Genomic DNA, 19,405 nt, shown 5'->3' on the forward strand with positions numbered 1-19,405 from the left:
TGGAGCCAAGGGGAACAGCAGCAACATCCCGAGCAAAGCTAAGCAGGGTCCAGTATAGTTTCAAATTGGACGGGGGACCATTTATTGAAGGTGGGTTGGAATACCCTCGGGATCCCTTTCACCTCTACAGTTCTATTAATCAACCTAGTAATACTCGGGGCCAGAATGAACTACCGTATATTGCGGCGTATAAGACGACCCCCAACTTTCCCAGTTAAAATGTAGAGTTTGAGATATACTCAACCACAGATTTTCCACCCGGCGTATAAGACGACCCCCGACTTTTGAGAATATTTTCCTGGATTAAAAAGTAGTCTTATACGCCAGAATATACTGTAAATAGTTGCGCCAGCAGAAGCTAGGGCAACAAATCCTGCTAGCACAATGGGGCCTTTTCAGCTTCCCCCCGCCCACCACTGCACACACTCCAAATCAGCTCTAAGGGTGGGGAGCCTAGGAGAACCTCTAGAACAGCCCTGGGGTGGGGAATAGAGAGGGGATCCTTCCAACTGGCAAGCCGAAAGGCTTGCACTAATAGAATGAGTGTAATGGTGCAACATTGAATTTCGCCCATAGGACTGTCTCCAGCTGGGGTCCACTCAGAGTAGGCCTGCTGAAGTTAAAAGACCTAAGTTTGCAGCTCCTGTTATTTCCAGCGAGTCCACTCTGAGTAGGTCTAGTGTTGGATACAACCCACATATTTTGAAATTACTCTGCTTTTCCTGAAGGGCCTGCTGTTGTACAGGCTGTGCAGAGCTTTTCTCTTCTTCTGATCTGGCTTGATGATGGTAATAATAATAATAATAATAATAATAATAATAATAATAATAATAATAATATGAATGTATTTGTTTCTTCCCTGTCCACTGAAAATCCGCATAGTGGAATTCACATGGACAATGAGCTGGTCCAGGAGCCTGCCAGGGCCTGTGCCCAGAACGGCAGAACGCGACTGTGTGGGGCATCATAATCTTGACCAGACACGCTTGGTGCTTTGACATTTCACAAAATGCCTTTTTAGAGTTCTTGAGTATTTGGGTTCCTCCGATAGATTTCAGGCAGACGGATTCCATTCAGTGGCACAAAGCGGGGGATGTTATGTGTACAATGCCCCAGTGTTTTCTGGGAATAAAGCTGCCCTTTTTTCCCTGCCCTTCCCTCCCCCGGCCCACCCCCAACACCACAAAGGGGGCTTTGCTGAGATTGCATAATGTTGGGGGCGGAAGGAGCAAGGGGACTTGGGAAGGGGGAGCACTTCGTCAGAACACAGGAGGTGTTATTAAATTCAGATGGTTTCAAATAGTCAAGATAGGGCCAGGGAGGAGGAGCAATGGGAAACTGAACCCACCCCCCACCCCCCGGCACCCTTTCTTGCTAATAGGCATTTCTGCCCTCTTGATTTTCCCATCTCACATCCAGATTAATTGGCCTGAAAATCAACATATCGGTTCTGATGTTTACATTAAAGCTCAGTTTAAAGGTTGGTGAATATAGATGGTGATCTTTCCCTGTGGAACCCTCTTGTACAAGTCCTCTTTCTGTGGACTTGCTGAACTGTTTTGTAAGACTGGGGAGGCAGATTAAGTTTCAGTCATTAAATCTTATTGAATGGGTTGTTTGAGATCCTTCTAAGAGAAGAGATGTAGGGGGGGGGGAAGACTTCCTCCCTCCCTCCCTTCCTCCCTCGCTCCCTCCCTTGGTATACCCAAGCAATAGGTGTGCATTTCTTAACATCACACCCGGTCCGCTTCCCCGTCTTGCGGGTTCCATGGCTGATTTATTGAGAGTCCGCTATTCTTGCAGCACTGAAGTGTATGTGAAGCAGAAATAAAACAGTTGCCTCCTTGAACTTGAGAGAATCCTCCTTTGGTCATTGCTCACAGGCATACACACCAGCTCCCCCACCTTACTAGGGCCAGCCCCTATTTTACAGAATTTGTCTTCCGTAAAGCCACATTCAGCATTAACGGGAGACACAGTGATGGGTGAGACACACTCTCTGATCTGGATTGCATGGAGGCTGCAAATGCACTCAACCTGCCTCATTCCAGATCAGACCCATTGTCCTTGCAGCCCTGTATTGACAACTCTTCCTGAGCATAGCTCTTGAGGTTCTCATTGACAGGGATGTTGGAGAATTTTGACAAAAACTTCAAAGGAAGCAGAACTTGCTGCAGTTCGTGCACTTGTCTGTGGTCAGGAAGGGAAATCAGTCAAATAAATCAGATTGACTGACAACTTTGTGGGTTTTTAAGTCCACAAAATATACACTATTAATGTTTTTTGAAAAACATTGGTTTGATGTTTCCCTTACATTGGAATGAAGGTAAGTTACATAAGTCAGAGCTTTCCAAACTGTGTGTTGTGTCACGTTTGTGTGTCAGCTGCAGTGTGTTGCGCAAATGCTCCCTGCATTCTTAAAAGGGGGTTAGTTTAACCTCTGGTTTGCTACTAAAACTGAATTACTGTGTCATGAAATAATGCATGTCTAAAAAGTGTGTCACCAACATGAAAAGTTTGGAAAGCTCTGATGTAGGTTGTGTGAATAGTTACGTAAGAGCTTTTAAAAAATATATATGTGCGGTTTAGAAATGATTTCAAATTTTAAAAATCAATCAGTTGATTGAGCAAGGAGAATAATGTAGTATTTGGTGGAAACTGAAGTGCAGCAGAATGGAAACAGTGCTGATTGTGATGGTCATATGCTGGAGGGGAAGTAGCTGCCTTCTTGCATTCCTAGCAAGTGATTTGTTATGCACAGGGATGTTATGCACAGGCAGTGGGACTGTGCTTTGTAGCTAGGTAGTGTTGGAATCTTCATGCAATCTGAAATAAAGTAGCCATATTTTTTTATTTATTTTACTGATAAAGAAATTTCAGTCTAGCTCCTCCGCACCACTCAGCAAAGCTTAGAGCAATTTTAAAACCACAATATTGTATAAGGTAATAAAAAGACATTAAAATGGCAATGGTAAAAAAAATGCAACAATGTATGCACATTAAAATGACAAATATATGTGGGTAAAAATGCAACAATAAAATATGCAGGCAAAAAAATGCAACAGTACAGAAAAATGCAGTAAGAAACAATAAGGAAAAAAAAGCAACAATACATGAAAATCCAAGCAGAAAAAGGAAAGGAATTAAAAATAAATAAGAAAAAAGTTTGGCTTGGAAAGTGAATTCAGTTTGCTGTCTTAAGGGCGGTGGGGAAATGTCCAGACTTCTTCTCCTTCTCCTTCTCCTTCTCCTCTTTGACTCCATAATCAGCTTCTTAACAGCAGGGTCTCTGTGTGTGTGGTTTGGGCACATTTAAATTGTTTACCTTTTCTTGGAAAAGCCTTCTAGAACCTTTCCAATATGAGAGCTATGAAAGAGGATGTTTTCATGAAGCTTTATTGACCAGAGGCAAAACCTCTTGCCTTGCTTGAAAGCTTTAATTATTGCACACACCCGGCCCATCTGTATCGAGTTGAACATCCTGCCAGAGGGGCAATAAATCCAGCACTCGACCCCCCTTTAAAAAGTTTAATAACTTCCTTTTCTGCCGTGCATCAGCAAAGAGGCATAAAATCGGGGATGGGGGTTGTGCAAAGACCCTGGGTTGGCCTGAGAGTGGGAAAAGAGATTTAAATATGCAGGGGGAATGTATACATAGATGACTATTTGGGCTGCAATCTTATGCTCACCTGGAAACCAGTCCCATTGGCCTCTATAGGATTTACTTTTGAGTATTATTATTATTTATTAGAATTTTTATATGCCAGCTTTCTTCCAAAGATCACAGGGCGATTTACAGCATAAAAATATAAAATATAAAATACATATAATAATAGCAACAGCAACAACCAATAACCCCCCCCCTCCCACGAACACATTTTAAAGGCCATAGATATCAATCAGCCAAAGGCCTGGTGGAAGGGGAACATTTTCACCTGGCACTAAAGGTGTATAATGAGGACACCTGTGACCTCATTTCCGGTTCTGCACTTCATGTAAAAACCCCTCCTCTGTTGCAGTGCAGATGCACAGTTGTGCTTTTATGTGCAAGGTATTGCTGTCAATGGCACATGGGATGGAGTAGTTGACTGGCTCTGCCTACTGGCCTGCCATTTTGCATCCAACTTTACCCAGCTGTTGATGGTTAGGCAGCCACTTGTTGGAGAAACTCTAGCACTGGCTTTCCTGCAGCAAGCAGGGGGGGGGGCTCTAACCCATGAGCCTAACTTTCCCCAAAACTACATCTCTCTGCCCCACACCTGACATGTGATGTCAGGTGTGGGGCAGGTGAGGATGCTGCTAGCAAACGAACACTTGGGAGCTGAGGTTGTCACCTGATGTCATAACAGCACCTGCCCAACAGTCAAAAATAGTCTGTGGAAGGTGTGCCAGTTCTTCCTATTGCCCTTGGGCTGAAAAGAGTTCCGTGCCCATGGACTAGCTGACCCCAAGGAGAACTGTCAGCTGTATGATTCTCTGACCTGGTTGTTGTCGTTGGAGTTAGGGCTTCTAGCAAAAAAAAGGACAAGTAGATCCCAGCATCTAGAAGCCTTTGCTATCTCTATGCTGAATTGGCTTCCCTCCCATGCTACTTTCACTCACTGAAATAGCCTTGTACCGAAGAGGTTCCCATCATTCCCCCTTCCCTGACTCACATCGCCTCTGTTCTTGTTTGTTTTTAAACAGCTCTGGAAGATGTCGCTGCAAAGCTGGTTCAGATGGCCCCAAATGCACCCAGTGCCAGGAAGGCTACTCCCTGTTCAACGGGACCACCTGTGAACCTTGTCGGTGTAACAACCATTCTGCGAGTTGTGATCGGTTGACAGGTGAAAAGCGGGGGGGGAGAGACTCATGCTTTCTGGTGGCCCTGGGTTAGGTTGGTGGGGTTTTGTTGAGGCTGATCAAGAATAACAAGACGGCATCACAATCCAGTTGTGTATCCTCCAGTATTTCAGAGAGGAAGAGAGGAGGACTCTTGTCTACTTGTAATACCCACATTTTCAGCACAGAAGGGCTGTAGCTAAGGGGTAGAGGCAGCCGCTTTGCCTGCAGATTATAGGTGCAGAAATATTTGTGCCAGTATGAACCATGCCAGCACCATGCCCCCACCATCCCCATTGCTGCTTGCCCTCCCTCTTGCTCTCTTCCTCCCCCCCCCACTTGCCTCTTCCTCCTCCATTTCCTGAGGCTGCAGGCATGGCCTTTCAGAGGTGTTTTGCCATGGCCTTTTTATGATTGGCAAAGCACCTTCCAGGTCGTGTCAAAGCACCTCTGCAAGGTTGTGCCTGCAGCCTCGGGAAGCAGCGACGGGGAAGAAAGTGGCAAAGGTGCAGGGGTGAGGGAGCAAGCAGATGGACAGGCAAGTGGCGGTGGTGAGATCGTGGTGGAGGAAAAAGAAGTGGTGTACCTTCTTGAAAAAAGCACTGGGAACGTCCCCCATCTGAAACCCTGCAGAGCTGCTGCCACTCAGTTTAGAGCTATGGTTCTTAACCTTTTTTGGGGAGGGGGGCGTAACGGACTCCCTTGAAAATCTGATGGAAGTTATGGATTCCCCTCCCAGAAAAATGTACATAAACATATGGGCACACAATTCTGCCTACAATTTGCACCCGGTTCATGAACCCATTGAAACCCACCCATGGACTCCTGGTATAGATAGCTTGACCTAGATGCACCAATGGTCAATATGAGGCCATATCCTTTGTTCCTGGGCTCAGTCCAAGGATCTCTGGTGATATTCTCCCAACCTATGAGAACCAGTGTGGTGTTGTGGTGAGAGTGTTGGAGTAATGACCTGGGGTGCCAGGGTTCTGCTCCACATAAAGCCATGAAACTCACCGGGTGGTGAACTTGTGCCAGTCGCCATCTCTCGGTCTCACCTACACCACAGGGTTGTTGTGAGGATAAATTGGAAACAGACAGTAAATAAGCTGAACAAATAAATTATTCTTATTCTTATCTTGAAAGTTTAGGCATGGCAATAATGGTGTTTCAAATACTGTTTCTCACTCAAAAGCAAAACTAAACCTCAAATGTTATGTAGTGATCTGACCATTATGGGATTAGAGAACCTCTTATTATGCACCTGAGCAAGACTACACCCTTAGACTCTCAATACATTTCTGTTTCTGTCTAGGATAGTTGAGTACTAAGCAGTCTATTTTCTTATTCTGCAGTAAAGTGAGATTTCAAAATATATGAAATCTTAAACTTAATGCCAGCAGCACTCATGGCTGAACGTCAGAACAATTTCACCCAACACTATGTTTTGGGATAGACCGCCTTATGGCACCATCTGATTTCTTTTGTATGTCTGCTCAGTGCTAACAAAAATCAAGAACTTTAGAGATGTGGGTTGTCTGCCCTCTTGTGGCAGCTATTGAGACACCATGGAGGCACTTTTCGTTATTACAAATGAGTGACAGTAATAGTGGACATGTCTGCCTTCCTGCATGTTAGTCTGGAACCCCACGCCGCCGATGCAAAGCTTCCCTGTGTCGACAAGGATTTTTTTTGGGGGGGAGGGGAAGCGGAACCTGGGTGCCCCTTGTCATAAAGCTGTTTCCCAGTGGGAGGAACATTGTTACACAACAGAAAACCCATAAGGGTATTATGGTCTGAAATACAATAGTAGATGGGACATAGCTTCCATAGTAAAGACCGTTTTTCTGCTTTGCCTGAAGAAGGTCTGTGGTTCAATCCCTGGCATCTTCAGGCAGGGCCAGGAAATAAAACTGCCTTGAGACTCTGGAGAGCCATGTGCAGATAGTATTGATCCGGGGTGGGGAACCCCAGGCCCAGGGGGCATATGTGGTCTTCCAGGCCTCTCTGCCTGGCCCTTGGACTCCCCCAGTTGACACCCCCTCCCACCAGGTCACATTGCTCACTGGCCCTTCTTTGCCTCCTTGGGGGCTTTGGTCTGCCTCTGATGTGCCCTTGAATTCTGACTACGCCTCTTGCTTATCAGGGTGGAGGATGGAGAGGGGTGTGTGAGTGTGCATGTGGAAGCTAGCCTACGGTACAAAGGCAATATTTACATGCGTCTCTCCACTTACTACTGGCCTGCTCTCCACCCCAAAGGCTGCCCAGAAGGGAACATACAATTCATTGCCTGACCAGGAGATGCAGGGTGTTGAACCTGGTACCTTTTGCATACAAGCCATGAGTTCCACCATTGAGCTGCGACTCTGGTTCAGTACAAGGTATCTCCAGCATCTGCTCCAATAGTGATTTAAATTCTCTGGGTCCTGCCAACAGTAAATAGAGCCAGAGCCAATGACAGGTATATGTCCTCTTTCCTGGTGAGTTCTACAGGAGGCAACACTGACACTAAGCAGGAGATGAAGCTCCTAGGCAGCGATACCCCCTGAGCTGTTAGTGGGACAGTTCCCTATTGGCCCTAATGGACCAGCCTCCATTGCTTTCAGCTGTCAGGGTAGTTGAAGGCCACTCTCAAGTCTCTTTGCTTATTTTCCTTTTTACTGGGCTAAGCATAGCCCAGCTTTCAGCTGTTCCTCATTGGACTTGGGGTTGCATCCAAGCCAGTTCTACTTGAAGTAGAGCCACTGAAATTAATGAACCTACATGAGCGGTGTCCATGAATTGCAATGTATTTATGCTCAGTAGGACTAATATTGGCTACAACCCCTGGTTTCCAGACCCCTTGCCACCCTGGTCACCTTGCTCTAGACCAGGCTTCCTCAACCTTGGCCCTCCAGGTGTTTTGAGACTACAATTCCCATAATCCCTGACCACTGGTCCTGCTAGCTAGGGATCATGGGAGTTGTAGGCCAGAAACATCTGGAGGGCCGAGGTTGAGGAAGCCTGCTCTAGACGCAATCCAGATTCTGCAGTCCACACAGCCCAAAGCTAGGGTGGGGTGGTGGGGTCATAGAACTGGCTACCTGCTTTTCTTCAGGAGACCTTTTGTACTCCTCTACCTTGAATCTTCCCCCACTAAAAGCCCCAACACAACTCCACCAAAAGCCTCACATGGTCTTGGCAACACTGCTGGTGAGCAACTGGCTAAAGATTGGCTCATCCTCGTGACTGGGTCCATTGTTCCTTATGTACCCAAAATGTCACCATCTGTGTACAAGAGGGGGAAGTAGCAGTAGGCTTAGGGGAAACCTATGGTTTGGAGCAGCACAAAATCCTGGATGGGGGAAGAACGTCCCTCCCCAAAATCCCCGCCCAATGAAGGCAGAGAATTCTGTCTTTTCAGGGGTGTGGAATAGAACAGGGTATCCAGAACAGGAGTGTGCCTTGCTGCAACATTTTGTTGCAGGTCCTACTTCTATCTTTGTGGTTCCCAGCAAGGTACTGTGTCATTTTGAGTTCCCACCCACTGCTTCAGAGAGCTGTTTGTCTTTATTTCTGCATTTATCTTGTTTTCTAGGCACTTGCTTGGACTGTCAAGGGAACACAGAAGGCGCTTCCTGCGAGAAATGCAAGGGGCAGTTTTACCGAAGTGGTTCACGACACCACGAGTGTCTTCTTTGCCCTTGCTCCCCTGTAGTGTCCTCTGGCAGCTGTCATATAAGTAAGATGGTTTTCTAAAATTGTAGAATTTCACTGTGGTACATCAACATAAGAACACCAGATGAGCCCTGCTGAATCAGGCCAGTGGAGCAACTAGTCCAAAATCCTGTCTCCACAGTGGTGAACCAGATGTCTGTGGTAACCTTGAAAGTATGACAGCTTGTGTTTCCCAGCAACAGGTATTCAGATACATGCTACCAGTGGTGTAGCATGGGTGGCAAGCGTCTGGGGCCACACAGAAGGGGGCTGGGAGGGAGGGAAACGGATGGAGTACGCATGCACATTCAACTGCCTAGCAGCTCCTGACTCACCTAGGAGATTACAGCCACAGAGATAAGAAAGGAAGAGTCATTCCATTTTCTGCAGAGGTCACTTCCTGGTTCGCATGGGGAAGCACACAGTTCTACTGAGGCAGCATCAGGTGTTGAAATTTTGCACCGCGTAACAACTTTGCACCCAAGGAAACTGCCATTGTGCCCCCCTGCTATGCCACTGCATTCTACTGCCAGCAGTGCAGGCAGAACATAGCCATTGTGGCTAATAGCCATTGGCAGCATGGAATTCACAGGTGGAGTGCTCTTGAGGCTGGAGGCTCTGTGGAACTACCCAGGGAGAAAGTGTCAGCCCTGCATGCATTTTGTGTAGGCACTTTCGAAAGCCAGTTCTTCCAGCCCCCTTCAGAACTAGCTATTGTTCAGAGGCAGTGATGATGCCCAGGAGAATTCTGCCAGGGTTCACTAACATGCCATAGCAAGCTAGGCTGTAGGTAAATGCATCTCACCTTGCTAGATGTGACCTTTGCGGTTAAAACAGTTATGGGAATGCAGATCTGCAAAGTGCAATGATCACATGGGGCATGCTAGGGGTAGGCGTATCATTCCCACATTTACAAAGCATCTTTCCACCGAGGATCTCAAGGCGACATGCATGCTTCTCTTTCCACACTTCCCCCATTTTGTCCTCACAACAGCCCTGTGAGGTATTTTAGGCCGAGAGACAGTAACTGGTCCAAGGTCACCACACAGGGCCAAGTGGGGATTTGAAGTCCCTGGTCCTAGTCCAATCCCTGGCCATTTGACCTTTTTCTAACTGCTGCATAATGCTGGCTTGAAAGCCAAGCGAGGAAGATCAGCTGTGGATTGAGCGCGGGCTTAAACAATCCATCAAGAGTAGGGTGGGAAAATGGGGAATGGAAGCAGGTGGCAGCTACAGCGTGGTGGCAACTTGGTGCTTACCAAAGGGATCAATTCCTCATGCTGAAGAAGAGAAGCAAGCTTTGGAGGTTTGTATGATGAGGTGCTGTGGCAGACATCTAAGTAAGAAAGGCTGAGGCTGGCTTACTATGTCTGCAGTTCCCACTTCTGGCCATCTCTTTTGGTTGCACTGTTTCCTGAACAGCTGCCTCAACGGGTACCTGTGGCTCCCTCCTCTGAGTACAGTAGCTGGCTCAGCTGCTCAGGGAGTAAAGGTCTGGAGCCAAGCTTCAGAGTCCCCCAATTCCAAAGCTTTCACACTACCAGTTGCTGGGAATCACAAGAGTTGCACTCAAGTTCTGCTTGTTGGCTTCCCGTTGAGGTGTATGTTTGGTCACTGAAAACAGGATGTTGGCTTAGTTCCAAAGTGTTGACATTGCCACAATAAATGGCCGCGTTCTTGCAGATACAGTTATGTTAGGAGGCCCACTGAAATAGCAGTGGACCCCTCCTCAAAACCAAGGTAAAAATAATCCACAACAACAACAATAACAACTGAATTGGTGGCGGTGGGGGAATGCAATAAGAAGACAAAACAGGGCTAGGCTTGTGTTCTTAGGGTGGCCATGTGGCAAGTTCCATCAGTGGAAATAACTAGTGTTCTTTCCCCTGTAGAGCCCGGTCACCGCATGCCAACCTGTGACCAGTGCCGCCCTGGCTACAGCGGTGCTCACTGCAACCAGTGTGACATTGGCTACTACAGCTCTGACAGCCTTTGTATCAAATGCCAGTGCAATGGGAATGTCGACCCAGCGCGGTCACCCAGAGTCTGCAGGCTGGACACAGGGGAATGCCTTGGCTGCCTTTACCACACGGCAGGATTTCACTGTGAAAAGTGCCAGGAAGGTTACGCCAAACGTTTGGAAGGCGCGAATTGCACCAAGAAAGGTAAAATTTGCTTTCTCCACTTGACGTTAGCTTAAAGACCCTCTCCAATTCTCAGGGCTTTTGGCTGCAACTAGTTGTCTCTACACAAATGCACAGAATATGGGAAACAAACAAGATGAATTGGAGCTTTTAGTAGAGGATGGCAAATTCAACCTAGTAGGCATTATTGAAACCTGCTGGGATGAGACTCATTACTGGAATGTATGTATGGGTATAATCTATTCAGAAGGAATAGACCAGCAGGGAGAGAGGATGAGGAGTATTATATGTAAAGGATGTGTGTACTTGTGAAGAAATCCATGACCTGGAGCATGGAAAAGCTGATAGAGAGTATATGGGTAAATATTGTAGGGGAGAGAAACAACAGTGACCTTACTGCAAGTGTCTGCTATGGCCACCAAGCCAGACTGAAGACTTGGATGGCACTTTCCTAGAGCAGATTACGAGATATTCAAAAGGATATTCAAATTCTTCCATTGCCTTGCTGATAATTTCATTTCCCAGAAGATGGAAGGAGTAACAAGGGGATCATCTGTCTTGGACCTGGTCCTCACCAATAGAGAGGAACTGATCAATGAAGTGGAAGTGCTCTGAAACTTGGGAGGAAGTGATCATGTTCTCCTGAGTTTCATGATACACAGGCAAGGTAAAGCTGAGAGTAGTCAGATATGCACTGTGGACTTTATGAAGGCCAATTTCAAAAAGCTGAAGGAGCTACTGGGTGTGATCCCATGGTTAGAAATACTCAAAGAGAAGGGAGTCAATGGGAGTTTCTTAAAGGAAAAAGATTGAAGGCCCAAATGCAAGAAAGAAAAGTGGGAGGCATCTAAGGAAACCAGTGTGGCTGCATAAGGAGCTTACAGATGAACTGAGAGTTAACAAGGGCATGTATAAAGAATGGAAGAAAGGGGAAATCACAAAGGAGGAGTATACATGAGCAGACAACAGTTGCAGGGGGAAAGTCAGGCTGGCTAAAGCTCAGAATGAGCTCAGGGTTGCAAGAGAGGGTAGAAATAATTTTAAAAGGTTTCTTTGGTTATGTCCAAAGTAAGAGGAAGAACAAGCAAATGGTAGGTCCCCTGCGTAGGGAAGACGGAGAAATGCTATTGAGTGACAGAGAAGGCAGAACTACTCAACACCTACTTTGCCTCTGTCTTTACCCAAAAGGAAAGTGATGCCCAACCCGGTGATAACAGAATAAATGATGCAAGGAGGGAGCCCAAGATAGGGAAAGAGGAAGTAAGGGAATGGAACACCTAGCTATTTAAAATGAATTCAAATCTCTAGGGCCTGCTGAGATGCACCCCAGGCTACTAAAGGAGCTTGCTGATGTAATTTCGGAGCCTTTGTCTATGACAGGCATAGGCAAACTCATCCCTCCACATGTTTTGGGACTACAACTCCCATCATCCCTAGCTAACAAGACCAGTGGTCAGGGATGATGGGAGTTGTAGTCCCAAAACATCTGGAGGGCTGAGTTTGCCTATGCCTGGTCTATGATCTTTGATGAATCTTGGAGAACAGGCGAGGTCCCTACAGACTGGAGGCAGGCAAATGTTGGCCCCATCTTCAGAAAGGGGGAAAAGGAATACTCGGGTAACTACCAACCGGTGAGCTTGACTTCAATACCAGGGAAGGTCCTAGAACAGATAATTCAACAGGCGGTCTGTGAGCACTTAGAAAAGGATGCTGTGATTACGTAGACCCAGCATGGGTTTCTCAAAAATAAGTCATGTCAGATGAACCTAATTTCTTTTTGTGTTGGAATTACAAGCTTGGTGGATCAGAGGAATGCTGTGGACATAGTATATTTTGACTTCAGTAAGGCTTTAGACAAAGTCCCCCATGATATTCTCATGAGGGAGCTGGTAAAATGTGCGTTGGACGAGGTAACTGTGAGGTGCATTTGTAGCTGGTTGACTGAACCCAGAGTACTCATTAAGTTCCTCGTCATCCTGGAAAAAAGTAACAGAAGAGGTGCCGCAGAGTTCTATCCTGGGCCTGTTGTTGTTCAACATCTCTATAAATGATTTGGATGAAGAAATTGAGGGGATGCTCATCAAATTTGCAGATGACACCAAACTGGGAGGGGTAGCTAATGCCACAGAAGGCAGAATCAGAATTCAGTGTGACCGTAACAGATTGGAGAACTGGGTGCAAGCTAACAAAATTAATCTCAATAGGGACAAAAGTAAGGTTCTGCACTTAGGCAGGAAGAACCAGATGCACAAATATAGGATGTGGGACACCTGGCTTACTAGCAGTACATGTGAAAGGATCTAGGGGTCTTTGTGGAACACAAGCTTAACATAAGTCAACAGTGTGATGTCCCAACAAAAAAGAGCTAATGCTATTCTAGGCTGCATCCACAGAAGTACTGTATAGTGTCCAGATCAAGGGAAGTAATAGTCCCACTCTATTCTGCCTTCGTCAGACCACACCTGGAATACTGTGTCCCATTATGGGCACCACAATTTAAGAAGGATGTTGACAGGCTGGAACGTGTGCAGAGGAGGGCAACCAATATGATCAGGGGTCTAGAAACCAAGCATTATGAGGAACAGTTGATGGAATTGGGTATGTTTAGCCTGGTAAAGAGGAGATATGATACCATCTTTAAATACTTGAAGGCCTATCACATAGTAGATAGAGCAAGCTTGCTTTCTCCTGCTCAGGACGGCAGGTCCCAAACCAATTGTTTCAACTTTCAAGAAAGGAGACTAAACATCAGGAAGAACTTTTTGATGGTAGGAGCAGTTCAACAGTGGAATAGTTTCCTTCAAAAAGTGGTGGACTCTCCTTCTTTGGAGGTTTCTAAGCAGAGGATGGATGGCCATCTGTCACGGATGCTTTAGCTGAGGTTCCTGCTTTGCAGGGGTCGGACTAGATGACCTTTGGTTACCTTCCAACTCTATGATTCTATGATCTTACATTTAGCCACTGCCTGGGGGTGGGGTGTAGGGTGGCGGCACTGTGACTGGGCCTACCATAAACTAACTAACTAACTTTGTGGTGAGTTCCCCTACCTTTCCACCCAGAAAAAAGTGATGATATTCTTACAAACGAACAATCAAACAAACAAACAAACACATCAGAAATGTGAATTGAATTTAAGAGCTAAAATTTAAAGCTGGTGTGGGTGTCCTTGGAAATCCATGCCTTATGTAGATTAGAATACTATTTTGAAGTTTGTAGGTTTCCATTGTCACTTGATCTCTTGAGGTTTATTTCATTTTAGAATCTATTTCATTAGCAAAACATGAGTGATGTACCAAAAAATTATGACAAATCCCAGAAACTTGAGAACACACACTTTTAAAAATGATTATTATTTAATGTCAGCTTGTATGCTGCTTTTCAAAACCAATATTCTTCCCAAAGTAGCTCTAAATTGAAAGGTTATAAATTGGGTGACAGGTGTGGGAGGGAGATATTTTATAGAGAAGTAAAAGTCTAGAATTCGTGATAGTGAAATAGTGGCTACATTTTGATAAGTTTTATTAGATTAAAAGATGGGAAACCATCCTGTATTTGTTTTGCCCTTTCTGAATTGGCAAATATGAATTACTGGAAAATGGGCCAGGAAATGCTATTGACTTGCTGTGATGTGGGTTAATGGATGTGTTTGATGCTTAATAATAATAAGAAGAATACACTCACTTTGCCATATTTGCCTTTTAAAAAAATTCTCTAGAATATGTTCCTGGTCCCGAAGGCAGAGCGTTCACTCCTCCGACTATAAACATCAGCGTATCAACGTCATACTCTACAACAGCCACCAACAGCACGTTACCCCAGCCTTCGATGGTACAGACAGTTTCCCCCATCAGTTCCTCCGACAATAGTACTTCTACTTTAGCTGATGTATCATGGACCCAGTTCAATATCATCATCCTTACTGTCATTATTATCCTTGTGGTTCTGCTGATGGGCTTTGTGGGTGCTGTCTACACGTACCGCGAATATCAGAACAGGAAGTTGAATGCTCCCTTTTGGACCATTGAGCTCAAGGAGGACAACATCAGTTTCAGCAGCTACCATGATAGCATCCCCAATGCTGATGTCTCAGGCCTGTTGGAGGACGATGGTAACGAAGTGGCACCCAATGGCCAGCTGGCGTTGGCCACTCCCATGCATAACTACAAGGCTTAACAAAACCAGGGTTGAGAGTTTACTTCAAAATCTTGTAAGTGAAGCAAACCAGTGCAGTGCCTGTTGGGAGGGACACCAGTCAATGACACCAGCGTTCCAGGCAAGAGGACTAGATAACTTTCCCAGCATTGGCTGTGGGGTCCACACACACACACACACACACACACAGTGTTGGACACTGGAGATAATAAAGGAGTTTCAGGTAAATTTACAGATTGTATTCAATTCATTGTTTCCCATCAAAATCCATCCTTGCCACTATGGATATAAACTTGTATTTTAAAAAAATGGAGTTGCTTTGAAATATATTTTTGTATGAAATGATGAAGGCATATACCAAGACGTCATCTCATTGCCAGTCAAAAGCTATGTTGAAACACTGGATACCTGATTTTAACTCTTGTTTTGAAATGTAGCCATTGTCATATAATTTATGGCAGGAGTCGGCAAACTTTTTCAGCAGGGGGCTGGTCCACTGTCCCTCAGACTTTGTGGGGGGCCGGACTATATTTTGAAAAAATAAATAAAAATGAACTTAATCCTATGCCCCACAAATAACCCAGAGGTGCATTTTAAATAAAAGGACACATTCTACTCATGTAAAAACACGCTGATTCCCAGACCGTCTGTGGGCCGGATTTAGAAGGTGATTGGGCTGGATCTGGCCCCTGGGCCTTAGTTTGCCTACCCATGACTTATGGGAAATGGCTTTTATGGTTTGGAGAGTGGAGGGGAGGGGTGGATTCCCAGAACTTTGTTTTGTGCTCTTATAAGTTTTGCTTCTTCTTCTTCTTCTTCTTCTTTTTTTTAAAAAAAGTCACTGGTGAAAAGATGTGCTGATAGAAACCAAGAGCTCTGAAAGTTTGCATTTATGCTTTGACCTTAGGAGTACAGAAAAGAAATGGGTGAGAGTGTTGTACTTTTTCTGCAACCTTCCTTCAAATGTGATGATGATGATGCTATTTAAAATGCAAGAATCTGTTTATTTTCTTAGCTTTGTTGAACTCTGATTCTCCCAAGGGATGCTAGCGAGGACTTTACACGAGCATTGTTCCCCGAGTCTCCAATCTGGTGTGGAAACAGCCTGTATACAGAATGTAACAAAGCTTCCTCTGCAATGTATTTGTAAACTATTTGTACAAAAATGACATATTTTATCACTTAGATTTTATCTGTACAGCCACTCACAGCGTTGTAAAAACAAGAAAGCAAACACGGGACTCAAAGCAACCACAAATAAGCAAGTATTGTATTAAAGTGCTGTAAATTTCAATGGCAATATTGTTGGAGCTGGGCCTCCGGCAAAGGTTTGTTGCTAACTTTTCCTCTTCTGATAATATGACTAACTTTCTGATCTTAAATTGATCGTCTCCCCCCCCCTTTTTGTTTGAAAGTCTACAGCAGGGGTGAGGAACCTCTGGCTTGGGGGCCAAATGTGACCCTCCAGGCCTCTGTCTGACCTTGAAGGCTCTCCTCAGGCAGGGCTGCCCTGCCCATGAGTCACTGAGGCAGCTGCCTTGGGTGGTAGAATCCTGTAGGGGGTCTGCACAACCCCAGTAAGCAAGGCTTTGGTGGGGGAAGGGGCCGGTTTGCTTCCCATTTTGCCTCAGGCGGTATAACAGAACAGGCTGCCTCTGTCCCCAGGCCATACCCTTCACCAGCCTAACCTCATACCCTGCTTGAGTTTTTGGTTGGCTGGAATGTGTCTTTTGAAGAATGATAAATCCTTTTGGCTTGTCTGGACAAAGAGGAATAGGTATGTGTAGAGAGAAGCCCAGCATATAAAAGGGGGAAATTGTATTTGTTTCCCCATCCACTCCCTTGGCTGATACGATATGATCCCCTCCAGAAACTCTGAAGGCTCCCCAGGCTCCAGGACCTTCTGTAGCTCTTCCATTGACTCCTGCTACTTCCCCCCTTGCTCTGGCTGCCTGGTCTCTTGTTCCCAACCCTCTTCTTCCTCCTTTGCTGGCAGTTGTCTCGCAGGAGGCACAGAACCCCACCAATTAATCCCCCTCATTTCATCGTGCTCCTTCTCTGTCTCTTCTGCCCGCATACCTCCCCACTCCTTGATCTTCTGCCAGTCCCTGGAACCCTCTTTCATTCAGAGTTCTCTACCTCATCACCCGAAGAGGTACTTTTGCAGAATGCAACCACAGCACAAGAAGCAATCAAACTGTTTAACATTATACCTCTTTGCTTTGGCATATCTTTCCAGTCAGCACCATTTTACAGGTATGTTTATATTGTTAATCCTTTTGCTGACATTAGCAAAAACTGCTTTAGTGCAAATGAGTGTGCATGGGGGAAGGATTGAAATATGTTCCCCAAAAGGCATGCTAAGGTACATTGTCCTTCTTTTGCCCACACAGCTATGACACACCTACCTATGTTGATGGAGGATAGGGGGACATACATTCAAAAAAGGGTTACACCTGTTGAAGTGTGGAAAGTCAGTTTCGGTTCCGTGTGGGCTTTACAGATTCTGCATTGCAGACACTCTCTGGAATCTCATTGGGATGTCAATGACAACCTGTCTAGGGCTCCTGGTTTTGTACAAGAGCAGGATCAGGCTCTCAAGAGTGCTTCCCACTCTCCAGTGGTGGGGAAATGACATATAGCTCTCTCCTCTATCCAATGATCCCTCTAACTTGATGTCAACTTTTTGCCACATTGAAATTCTCAGCACCAAGTTGGAACATGGATAATCAAGGCTGGGTGTTCCAGTAGGCACAGTGAGGCAGCACGTGCAAGGTGGGAAGCAGCAGTGAAGTGCTAAAGGGCAGAGTCCAGGCTGCTCCTCTCAGGTGCGATGGCAGATACTGCCTTGTCATCAGTGTTGAAATCAGTGTTGAGCAGTGTTGAAACCTGTGGGTATAGGGTGATATACAAATTTAATTTAATAATAATAATAATATCAGATTCAGCTCCAGTACAGTTGACTTCTTTATGTGGAACAGGGAAGGAGATGCTTTCTTACCATTTGCCTCAGGCAGCACAATGTCTTGGCTCAGTTCTGCTATTAGGCAGAGGGAGCCAGCCACCTCAGGTACAGCACTGGATTTAAGGTGGTGCAGGCAGTTCCCCTGCACAGGGTGCCGAGCCGAGAGGGTGCAAAATTGAGAAGATCTATGATTAAGAAGATCCATTTGGGCGGGTGCCAAAATTTGGCGTCACATGGTGCCATATTACAAAAGATTACCAAAGTGTGCCCCGTTAGGTGGCAGATACTGAGGACTGGGGAGAATTGTATGTGCCACATGGACAGTCCCTCCTAAGGCAGCCTGTGCAGTTGAGGACAGAGTGCCTGAATGCACTTTAATTCCACAAATCTAAATTCCCCAGCAGGCACTTCAATCCTTCCTGCAAAACAGTAACAATATTGAGGCGGCCATTGACAGAATGTGCATGCTTGCTTCCTGGGAGTGAGGTGGGTGGGTGCATGCAGGGAGCAAAGCTGAATCAGTCCTCAAAAGAACAAGTGTGGGAGTTTGCAGGAGAGAACACTATGTATTTAAGTCTTCAACTGCAAAAAGTGTGTGTCAATTTTTATCACCTCTACTTGAAACCAACTGTTGGGAGAATGTTATCTCTCAAATGCTCCACCCTATATCAACCTTCCATATTTCTTTTGTTTTTAAAGCTGCCTTTCCTTTCCTTGATGGCTTTGCGAAGTCTTATCTGCTCCTTTCAACCCTTCCCAGTCTCCCAGAGCTAGTATGGCTCCCAACAAGGAACTGACCATATTGTAAATGTAAATGGGTTTAGCTGTCCTGGTTTCACTGCAAAGGATTCTGGAGGGGAAATAATAAGGTACCACTCTTCCAATTTACACCTGTGGCACTCTTACATTAAATAGTGCAATAAAAAAAATATTTTCTGCATACGTATGTGGGAAACTTCACTTCATATGCATTGTAAACTCTCATTAGCCTCCCCCAACCTGGTGCTTCCAGATGTTTCATAGTACAACTCCCATTAGTCCCAGCCAGCATGGCCAGTGCTCACAGGCAGTGGGAACTGGAGTCCAAAGACATCTAGAGGGCACTTGGGAAAGCTGGCCTGCATCATAAGGGGGCTGTTTCTTAGCTAGTCCTAACAAGGATATAGTGTTACTATGGATTCTGTCCTCTTTAGGCAGTGATGTGGAACCTGTGGCACTCCAGATGTTGCTGAATTACAATTCATGATTGATAGCTCAGTCAGTAGAGCATGAAACTCATAATCTCAGGGTCATGGGTTTGAGCCCCATGTTGGGCAAAAGATTCCTGCACTGCATGGGGCTGGACTAGATGACCCTTGTGGTCCCTTCCTGCTCTACAATTTTATGAACTCACATCAGTCCTAACTTTGGTCATACTGGCTGGGGCAGATGGGAGTTGGAATCCAGCAACATCTGGAGAATCTCAGGCTCCCCCATTTCTTGCATAGAGGAAATACCTTTGAAAGTCAAGAAGGTCAAATATCTCCTACTGCAGCCTACATATAAGGAGACCCTCAACTTCTAGCATGCAAAAGGTCCCAGATTCAATCTTTGGCATCACTGGGTAGGGCTAGGAAGGATTTCGGCC

At 45.6% G+C, this 19,405-nt stretch overlaps 1 protein-coding gene across 1 annotated transcript in view; it reads left to right on the forward strand.

Annotated features, from left to right (window-relative positions):
* Window positions 1-15,248, forward strand: part of MEGF9 (multiple EGF like domains 9) — a 70,051-nt gene extending 54,803 nt beyond the window's left edge. The window contains exons 3-6 of the mRNA XM_033137732.1: window positions 4,687-4,826; window positions 8,399-8,542; window positions 10,410-10,682; window positions 14,377-15,248. Coding sequence (XP_032993623.1) covers window positions 4,687-4,826; window positions 8,399-8,542; window positions 10,410-10,682; window positions 14,377-14,834 — 1,015 coding nt within the window. The 3' untranslated portion in view covers window positions 14,835-15,248. The remainder of the gene's footprint in view (window positions 1-4,686; window positions 4,827-8,398; window positions 8,543-10,409; window positions 10,683-14,376) is intronic.
* The last annotated feature ends 4,157 nt before the right edge of the window (window positions 15,249-19,405 follow it).

The sequence above is a fragment of the Lacerta agilis genome, chromosome Z (assembly GCF_009819535.1).
Source record: "Lacerta agilis isolate rLacAgi1 chromosome Z, rLacAgi1.pri, whole genome shotgun sequence".
NCBI classification, from domain to species: Eukaryota; Metazoa; Chordata; class Lepidosauria; order Squamata; family Lacertidae; genus Lacerta; species Lacerta agilis.